The sequence below is a fragment of the Zootoca vivipara genome, chromosome 7, assembly GCF_963506605.1.
Source record: "Zootoca vivipara chromosome 7, rZooViv1.1, whole genome shotgun sequence".
In the NCBI taxonomy this organism is placed as follows: Eukaryota; Metazoa; Chordata; class Lepidosauria; order Squamata; family Lacertidae; genus Zootoca; species Zootoca vivipara.
In genome coordinates, this window is record NC_083282.1 from 75,076,841 (window position 1) to 75,086,356 (window position 9,516).

Genomic DNA, 9,516 nt, shown 5'->3' on the forward strand with positions numbered 1-9,516 from the left:
ACAGTATAGTCAATGGGGCCTCTAGTTCATACAAAATTGCTTCACCTTTTGGCAATACAGAGGCAGATGGTTAGGCTTTTTTTTGTGAGGGGAAATACAAGTTTGGCACTAACAATACAGAAAGTCCACCAGCTGAAGACCTTATCTCATATTTACAATAAGCACCAGTTTCTGGTCTGTTGTTGGCACTAAGTAAAAGCCCCCGCAAATAGTTCCAACCGTCTAAGAAAGTGCTAAAAGATGAGGTGGTAATAAGTCTTGACCTGCCACCCTCTAAACATGAAACAGGAGTCAATTCAATCTCCACAAAGGTTTCAGGCTGAAGTGCTGGATGTCACAAATACCTAAGTTAATCTACAACTCAAGACTATGAAAGAAGAGGATGTTGCGTACATAACTCCAAGACCAAACACACATGAGATAAGCCACGAATAAAAGGAAGACATAAAGCACTAATGCACATTAACAAGGACAACCATGAAGGGTGGACGGAAAGTGACCTTTGTAAAAGGAAGCCAATTTAGCACTGAGGTCCAACTGATAACTCCCCCCCCCCCCCCCACACACACTGAACGGAAAATAGTCACATTTACAAAACAGAAATTGTGCTTGTAAAATACCCTGTCCATTTGGTTTACAGAGACACTCAGAAATAAACACGTCTAAACAAGCATCCTTGCTTTACTGGACAGACATCTACAACTACCGGTATGACAGTTTCTGTATTACACCCCCAAGACCTATGGTAATAGAATTCTATAACTAAGGCAGGGTATTAACTGGCAGCTAGGCTAGTAAGCAGAATTACCTGTCCCTTTCAGTTGGTCCTGGTACAAATTCAAGTATGGGCATAAAAACGGTGTACAGATTCTTTAACGCTTTCTATTAGGCAGAGTGAACATGTGCTTTCATTGATTTCAGTGGTTTTAATGATACCCACTACATTTGCAAACCCTGTCTGCAAGATTCAAGTCTACGGTTTGCATCTCAGTGGCAACACACTCCCTACAAAAGAAGAGAATATGCTTATATGTGGAAATAACTGAATAATGATAGCGATAGAGCATGTCAAACCAAAGTGTATCAGAATGGCAGCCCAACATTTACTCCTAGAAACTAGCCTGCTGTAAAACAGCTACCATTATATCACACAACCAATATTATTTCTTGCTTCTCTAGGGAAAGTCAGTATAATGCGTTATGATACTTCCGCTTTGTCAAAACTGTTGGCCATTTTAGCTCTTTTCAGCCGGAGAAAGCCTAGCACTTTGACCCTAAACTTGCTCATTTGGAAGCAGGTCTCATTAATTTCGGAGCAACTTACTTCCAAATAATTGTGCTTAAAACCTTGGCGTTAACAACGTTCCTTAAGTCACATGACACGTTTAATCTTAGGAGATGCTACTGTTTGCAAAGGGTCAAGAAACCGCAACGTTTATGGTGCCTCAAAACTGCACCCTTCTCCTGGATTGCGGTAGAACTTCACCTTGCTCCATGGCTTCCACTTTTTCATTTGCTTTGGTTCCAATGTAAAGTGCCTCCCTCAGCTGTCTCTACCCCTAGGCTACAGTCTACCTAAGAACAAGGCAGAGTTCACAATCCCTTTGTAAACAGGAAGGTGACCTTTTGGAAGCTTTAACTGCTATGTTAATAGCAGGAATAGAGTTGCGTTTTCAAGCTTCGCAAAGAGTCATCACATTGCTTCTCATCAATCTCCCCACTCAGTAATGGGTCAAGAGGAGAAGAGTCACTGGAGGGAGCCAGAAGAGAAGCGTCATACAGGAAGTCATCCTCTGAGGCCAGAAGCAGCTCATTCCAGGCAGAGATATTCAGTTTCCCTGCAGTGCCCCCATATTCTTCAGGTAGGATCCAGGGTGGAAGGTTGTGATGAAGAGAGTTCAAGTCTGACCCATGAAGAAAAAACTGAAAAAGAAAAACCCAGAAGTTTCAACAACACTCTGATACCGTATTCTTGAAATAACCGTGATACATCAATTTCAAGGAATTTAGAGTATAATTCACATTGTGTATTCAAATAACTGGCAACAAGAGATCAGGTTGATCCCAATATTAAATTGTGACCCACCCTGGGGCCTGCTGGCGAATGGCAGGAAACAAATTAAATAACAATTCAAATACATTTCTACACCTGTAATCCTTGTTGCACATTTAAATGGCTGGTTCCTTCAAACCACTATAAGTCTTTTACTAGCTATACATGTCAGTGAGCTTTATGGATAAGCTGATGCATTACTTCTACTGGATGAAGGGGGACCATTTGGAATTTGAAAAATCTAAAAACAGTACGACCGCTGCACAGGAAGGCAGAGGGTTCCAAAACTAAGATTTGCCAAAACTGTATCAATAGCACTGGGCTCCAGCAGTATCCTGTTTTCTCCCCAGCCCTGCCCACAGCACCATATTCTGGGATGGGCAAAAAGATAAGATAAGATAAGATATCTTTATTGTCATTGTCCCCTTGCGGGAACGACGAAATTACGCGGTAGCTACATCCACTCAGATAAAGCATTCCGCATAGTCCAAAATTACAAAACCTAATTAAAAACAGTAAATATAATACAAAATAACAAGTAAAATAAGATGTGTGCTGTAGGCAAAAATATGGGCACAGAAGCAAGGTAGCCTGAAATTAATGTGTACCTACTTCCATACAGAATTCACATCCCCTGGTGGCCATCTTCATTAGGGGGAAGCTCCCAAAATTAAGCAAAGTTGTGCTCAGGAAGAACTGTGATACACGTTTGTGTCCAGGGGATGGAATAGAGTGAGGAGACATGAATGTGGCTGAGTTCACAATAAACCTGGAGGGTGAGTGTTTGTGACTTATTTTTTTAAAAATCTCAGCATTAGAAGAGATACTCACTGAAGATCAATGAGTTCTGACACAATGCTAGCTACTACACATGGCAATCCTAAACAAAAACTTGCTTTTAAGCTCGCCCTCATTATTTCCAAAAGACAGGAGTTAAAAAGGGCCAGGCAGCTGCACCAGATGTCCCATGTACCCCAGCTTTCTGTTTTAACACTGGCTAACCAGATGCCCAAGGAAAGCCCAGAACAAAGACACGAGCACAGTCTTGCTCTGCCCATGATGCTCAACCACTGGTGTTCAGAGGCACACTTCTATATACAATATGCTTTCTCTACCCACCTGGTTGCAACAACCACTACTCCTCTGCCATTGTAAGCTGTGCAAGGTGGGAGAAGAGAGAGGAGGCCCCTTCCAGCTATGCCAAGTAGAATTCCATTGGTCACAATTACACTACAGATACATGCAACTTGCTAGTCTGACCTCTATGAATGAACAGCAGCCTGTCTGCAATATTAGCCACTTTTGTTGTGTCTTCTGGATTGTAAGCCTTTGGGGCGAGGGTTGTCTTGTGTTTACTGATGTTATGTAAGCTGCTCTGGCAGCATTTTCAGCTGACAAGCAAGATTAAAATGCTTTAAATGAATGAATGAATGAATGAATGAATAAATAAATAAATAAAAATAGCCACTTACCCGATTTGCTATTTTTTCTTTTAGAAAGGGTTTGATGATGGCAAAAATGCCCTTGAATATTCGAGGTTCATTTATAATATTGACAGCTTTTATTCTAATAGGAAAGCCATCCTAAAACAAAACAACAACAACAACACAATACCAGTCAGGTTTATAAATACTGGTTACTATATGAATAGCTTTTACCAGTTTTCAAAAACACATATTTTATTTACTGATGTATGAACTCACAATGGAACAAAAATAACTCCTTACGAAAGATTTGTAGGCAGCATGCACATTTGTGAAGATTCATTTTATATATATATTTGTGAAGATTATAACACAAATGTGTGCTGTTCATTTTTCCTTGAGAGGACACCACAAGGTAACACTTTAAAGTACACACACATCTTATCCAAGGTGAAATATAATATTTTAAGAGAAGATTACATGAATCTTCATAAGAATCTCTTATAATTAAAATCCAGGTTTCTTTCAATTGAAAATGAAGACTGCTTCAAAGATAAACTATACTCACAAAGATATTCCACTCCTTTGTTGAAACCCACCCAATTCCATAAGCAGCTGTGTCAAGTGAAAATGGCTTTTAATATTTGTTGGTTATATAATTATTTTCCCCCTTTATAGATTCAGATCTTACCTGAAGAATTCCAATCACTTTTTTGCCTATAAAGGGACCAAAATGAGATGCCTTAGATAAGCCGACTCCTTTGTAGTCTGCAAGGATAACAATTCCATTCACCTGGGTCTCTTCAGACTGAATGAGCTTTTCTAATGTTAAGTATATGGCACGAATATTTTCAGTAATTGGGTAGTTACTTGGGATCCATCTGTCTACGGTTATAAGACAGAGATGATAAGTTGCAAAACTGAATAAATGAACAGTACATTTCAAAATTGAATTTTCTATTTTGTCTTAAAATGGTTAGTCATCCTTTAACAGTCTCTGTCCTAACTCATATTAGTTCTTCATTAAATAACACCCCGCCCCCCCCGGATACTTCAAGAAGCTGATCTTTTCATAAATAAATTAATAAAATATTTATGTTTGTGTATCCTCATGATTTCATCTCTCTCCCACCCACCCCATTATCATTAATGGTATTTTTTTATTTCTCAAATTCCATGGAAACAATTTTAAAATAAAAATGTAATACTGAGTGAATAGAGATACTGGAGCAAGTAATAAGACAAACTTAATATCTACATACCGTACCCACTGCTAACTTTTGTGGCTATCTACTTATACCCCTCTCAATATTAAAGGAGAAAGGTGAGTTTGAGTCATGGGGCAAGGGGGTAGGACATTTTATTATTTATATCATTTATTTATTTCATAAAATTTATACACGGCTTGTGTGTAAAAAACCCCAAAAACCTCTAAACAGTTTACAAAAAGATAAAACATTAAAATCAAGAACAATTCACAACCATATTTTAAAACATACATTAGTTAAAATACTTAAACAGATTAAAATTATTACAACTGGCTAGGTTTATCTCCAATAAGAATGTTTTTTGCAGGCACAGTGAAGGCACCTGCTTGATCTCAACAGGCAGGGAGTTCCAAAATGGCTTGCCTGGTTTTCTCTCTGGGCTGTCACTATGCATGGTGTTGGCCAAAGGTCAGGACAAGCTGACTGGAGGTTTAAACTACTAAGAGGCCAAATTGTCAGCCTCGATCCACAAAACTGTCGTCACCACATCTTTTCTCCTAAGTCAATGAATTGGACCCAAAACATAACAACAGTAGCTTAACCAATCAGGGACAAATAAATCTCAATTACTTTCTTCAGTAGTACACTGTTCAAACCAGGCACCCCCAAACTTTGGCCCTCCAGATGTTTTGGACCACAATTCCCATCATCCCTGACCACTGGTCCTGTTAGCTAGGGATCATGGGAGTTGTAGGCCAAAACATCTGGAGGGCCACAGTTTGGGGATGCCTGGTCCAAACCATTCCATTAGAGATCAAAAATATCATACTCCTTTATGGTCTGTTTAAGGCAGGCCTACTCAAAATTGAGTTTCTTTCAAAGATATGTCTGCGCCAGTGTGCTTTAGCTCACAACTGTAATTTGAAATATTTTTGGTGATTTCCTTAATGATAATATATGCCTGAAAATACTGCATGCATTACTGAGGATGTTTGTTTTTGTTAGCTCAAATATTATGTTACAACACACCATATTAGCATTGAAAACATATTCTGTCTCCTATGTACAATTCAGATTTAAATAACAATTTAAAGTGTTACTTTAAAAGACTGGTGGGAACAAGAAGAAAAAGTAAATATTTATGTAAAGCCAGGAAGGAACTAAAGGAAATGTAGGATTTCAGCCCTCTAGAAATTATATAGCAACAAGTACAACAACAACAACAACAACAACAACAACAACAACCCATCTCCTCATACAGAATTTACAAATAAAAATGTGTTCTGGAAACTGAACTCCCTGAAGTACGTGAATTAATGATACAGTTCCCAAGTCATTAATAGCATTTCACTGGGTTATGCAGTACTACAGTATTAGTAATAGGGGAAAGAAAGCATCAGCATCAAATGAAATATTTGTATCTTTAAAAAAAAATAGATTTTGGTAGCAAGACACAAGAAGCAATCCTAAACAATTAACCAAAGGAGGGGGAGTATTAAAAATATACCTGGGCGAATGCAAACAACATGGCGTCCTTCAGTATCTAAATGAGAAAGCACAGTGACAAAACCAGACTCTAAGGCAGGCTTTATAGCAGATGGTTTCAGGTTAGTAAAAACTTCAGGCCAACTCCTCCTACAGCAGTGATAGTTCACAAGAAGCTGAAGTGCCCGATCATAATCAAACTTCCGGGCTCTAAGGAACCTGAGCAAGAAAGCGTCGTCTAAACATGTTCCCAGGTTAGGATAGTCTTTGCACACCATGTCTCTGAGGGCTTGAACATCTCGAAGCCGCCACTCAGGTTTTTCCTGCAGCTCTTCACGTGCCTTGGCAACAAGCTCAGCGGACAATGAGCACACATACTTTGGCTGATCTGGCAGGACCTCAATCTCTGACAGAGATCCCACAGAGGGACTTGTATTGGTGCCATCACCATTTCCTGACATTGGTTAGTGGGGAAATCTGCAAGGAAGATAAAAAACAACAACAACACAATACTATGAACAAACTTAGCACCTAGGACTGAAAAGTGGTCAGAAGAATCTACCTAGTCTTCCATATAAATCTTAAGAATTGCAAAATAAAACACCTATTTATTGGTTTTATTTGGGCTTAGGAATCACTCTGAAATATTCTTTAGTCAGCTCTGATTCAGAGCAATGTTTGTAAAGGAATAGCTCCACCTACCCCAGTATAACTGCACATTGCTTATAACAAGATACTGTTAGATATCACCTACCTCTTAAATTTGCATATAAGGTTTCATTTCAACTTCCACTAAGAGCTGCAATATTCTGAAAGTGATGCAGAACTCAATTTGCACGAATGGTAAGCCAAACTATCGCTTAATGCAAACACATGAGTGTGTGAACTCTTGGAGAGGAGATTTACTGCTCAGATTTACTGCTGAGGGTTTAGCGTGTTATAGGAACCTAAACTCATAGTTTGTCTCATTCAGACAAAGGATGAGCTGTAATCTTGTTCATGGTTTACAATTCTTAAGAACACAAGAAGAGCCTGCTGGATGAAGCCATGTAGTCCTGTTTTCACAGTAACCGACCAGATGCCTATGGGAAGCCCACAAGAAGGACCTGAGCACAGCACAACAGCAGTCTTCTCATGGTTCATCTTGAGCGAGACAAAATATGAGCCTGGGTTCGGACAACACATTAAACCAAACATCCCTGATGCAGGAGAGAAAGGGAAAGCATGTGCTATTTAAGAGCAGTATGCAATGGCCACCTATGAGTATCATGCCAAAATTTATGGACAAATCTATTGTTATTGTGCTGGGGGCCAAAGCTGTAACTATTCCTTGATAACGTGAAGTGTTAAAACTTGTCAAACCTAAGGTTATGAGCTGACAGGGGGGAAAGACAGGTGAGGAAAAAGGCAGAATTACAACTGCATGTTACATCAGTCCCCCATAAAAACACAAGACAAACCCTGCCAGAAGAAACCAACGGTCCATCAAGTTCATTATCCTGTTTTTCATAGTAGCCAACCAGACATTTCCTGGAAGCCCACAAGCAAGGATATCATAGCTGCCAAGTTATCCCTTTTTTTAAGGGATTTTCCCTTATGCTGAATAGGCTTCCTCGCAAGAAAAGGGAAAACTTGGCAGCTATGGGATATGCAGGCAGCAACCCTCTCACACTGAATCCCAGAATCCAGGAGTCAAACAGAGCTATGCTTCCGCTGAGCATTTAGGTGCCATATACCCACCATAACTCACAGGTTATGGTGTTTCCCCCTATTAATCTTACCAGCCGTGTATATCTAAAGCACTCGCACCTTAAAGAATCTGGGAACTGTAGCTCTCTGAGGAGTAAAAAAGTACAGCCCCCAATGTTCTTTTTCTTGGGGTGGGTAGGTGTTGCTGCTTTACATGCATGGCGTGTCCACCGCCACCTTCTTTGAAAGCACATCACTCCTCCCAATTTCGTAGACATCAGGCTGGATCCACACCAGGGCCGGATTTAGGTTTGATGAGGCTCTAAGCCATTGAAGGTAATGGGGCCCTTTATATGTCCAGCTGTCCTTTGTCAACAACAAATTGTTGCCGTTTCTTTGTGTTGAATACATGCGATATGGTAATTTATGGACCTAATAGGTCCATGCACAGCACAAAACACTGTTGCTGTATGTAGGTTTTATTTTGTTTTTTATCTTATATTTTGGAAATGTACATCCAGGAGTTTTTTCCCCTTTAATTTTTTTGGGAGCCCCCAAGAGTGGGGCCCTAAGCTACAGCTTGTTTAGCTTGTACAGTACGTAAATCCGGCACTGTTTAGATGTACGGCGTGCCCACCGCCACCTTCTCTGAAAGCACATCGCCCCTCCCAATTTCGTACACATCAGGCTGGATCCAGCCCACTATCCCACCGAAAGCAAAAATGAAGCGAAGAGCGGCTCCCATGCCCTATATGTTTCAATGGAACTAACGAACGTGACCCAGGCTGGATCCGGGCAAGTTACCCGTCTTGAGTCGCCTGCCAGTTTCGCAGGGCGGTCTTTCCCCCGCCCCAGGGAAGAAAAACTCTCCCTCCTCACGAGTAACCCTTGGAAGACTCGTTCCCTGGGAAACCACGCGCGGCTTTTGCCGAAGCGACGCCCAGGAGGCAGCGCAAGTCCTCGGCTGGAGCCCGGCCACCGCCCGCCAGGCCTTCCCGGGCTCCCACCTCAGGAGGGGCAGCCGGAAAGCAGACGCCGGCATCTCCCGCCCGCCCGCCCTCCCGGGTCTCCCCGTCCGCTCACCGCAGCTCCAGCTCCACTTGAAACTGAAGGGACACTTTCCAGGAAGAAAACCCGCTCGCGACCCGGAAGCACTCGGGTGACGTCACAAACCTCGGCCCGCCCTGAGTTAACCTAAGAACGCGAGGGTGGGCGGAGGATAAACCAGGGTGTGACTGGGCATGCGCGGAATTCCTTGAAGGCGGTGCAGTTGCGGAGCAAAGGGCCGCGGTCTGTTGGTTCGGAGCCCTAATTCCGGTTCCCGATGTCAGGGCTTAGAATCCACCTTGCGCAGGGTCAGGGAGGGTAGAGGAAAGGACGGGAATCTAAGCTCTAATAAGGTAGAGTTAAAGAAGAGGTAGGGTTTTGTCTTTTTTTAAAAAAAGGATCTCAGTGCTGTGAAATGACCGTGCTTTCTTTCTATTTATTTATTTTTAAAAAGCAGAAAAGAAACGGGCCAAAGGGCAATTCAGGAAAGACTCCTCCAGGGCACTTTTGGTGTGTTTGCTCGTCTTTGTACTTAGCACCTTTAAAAAGTTAATATACGAGCAGGGTTATACTGTATATGTTGTCCGGATTCTGCGGCAGGGCTTTGAAA

General features: G+C 41.4%; 1 protein-coding gene across 2 annotated transcripts; it reads right to left on the minus strand.

The window, feature by feature from the left end:
• Positions 1-131: 131 nt before the first annotated feature.
• TTPAL (alpha tocopherol transfer protein like) lies at positions 132-9,037 on the minus strand. Of its 2 annotated transcripts, none has more exons than XM_035122589.2 (5): positions 8,943-9,037; positions 6,193-6,647; positions 4,169-4,362; positions 3,526-3,636; positions 132-1,923 (listed from the first exon to the last, which is right to left on the minus strand). In XM_035122589.2, the coding sequence occupies exons 2-5, from the start codon at positions 6,629-6,631 to the stop codon at positions 1,648-1,650; spliced, it is 1,020 nt and encodes a 339-aa protein (XP_034978480.1). In that variant the 5' UTR covers positions 6,632-6,647; positions 8,943-9,037; the 3' UTR covers positions 132-1,647. The 2 variants fall into 2 exon arrangements, with proteins under 2 accessions (XP_034978480.1, XP_060133263.1); XM_060277280.1 differs by lacking the exon at positions 8,943-9,037 and adding an exon at positions 8,664-8,909.
• Positions 9,038-9,516: the final 479 nt, after the last annotated feature.

Bases quoted from the DNA above. Each gene is read 5' to 3' on its own strand.
- TTPAL (XM_035122589.2), bottom strand. From the start codon at position 6,631: ATGTCAGGAAATGGTGATGGCACCAATACAAGTCCCTCTGTGGGATCT. The intron at 4,363-6,192 runs GTATATTTTTAA...TTATAACCGTAG, and splicing joins TGTTGTTTGCATTCGCCCAG to ACAGATGGATCCCAAGTAAC. The intron at 3,637-4,168 runs GTAAGATCTGAA...GTTTTGTTTTAG, and splicing joins AAGTGATTGGAATTCTTCAG to GATGGCTTTCCTATTAGAAT.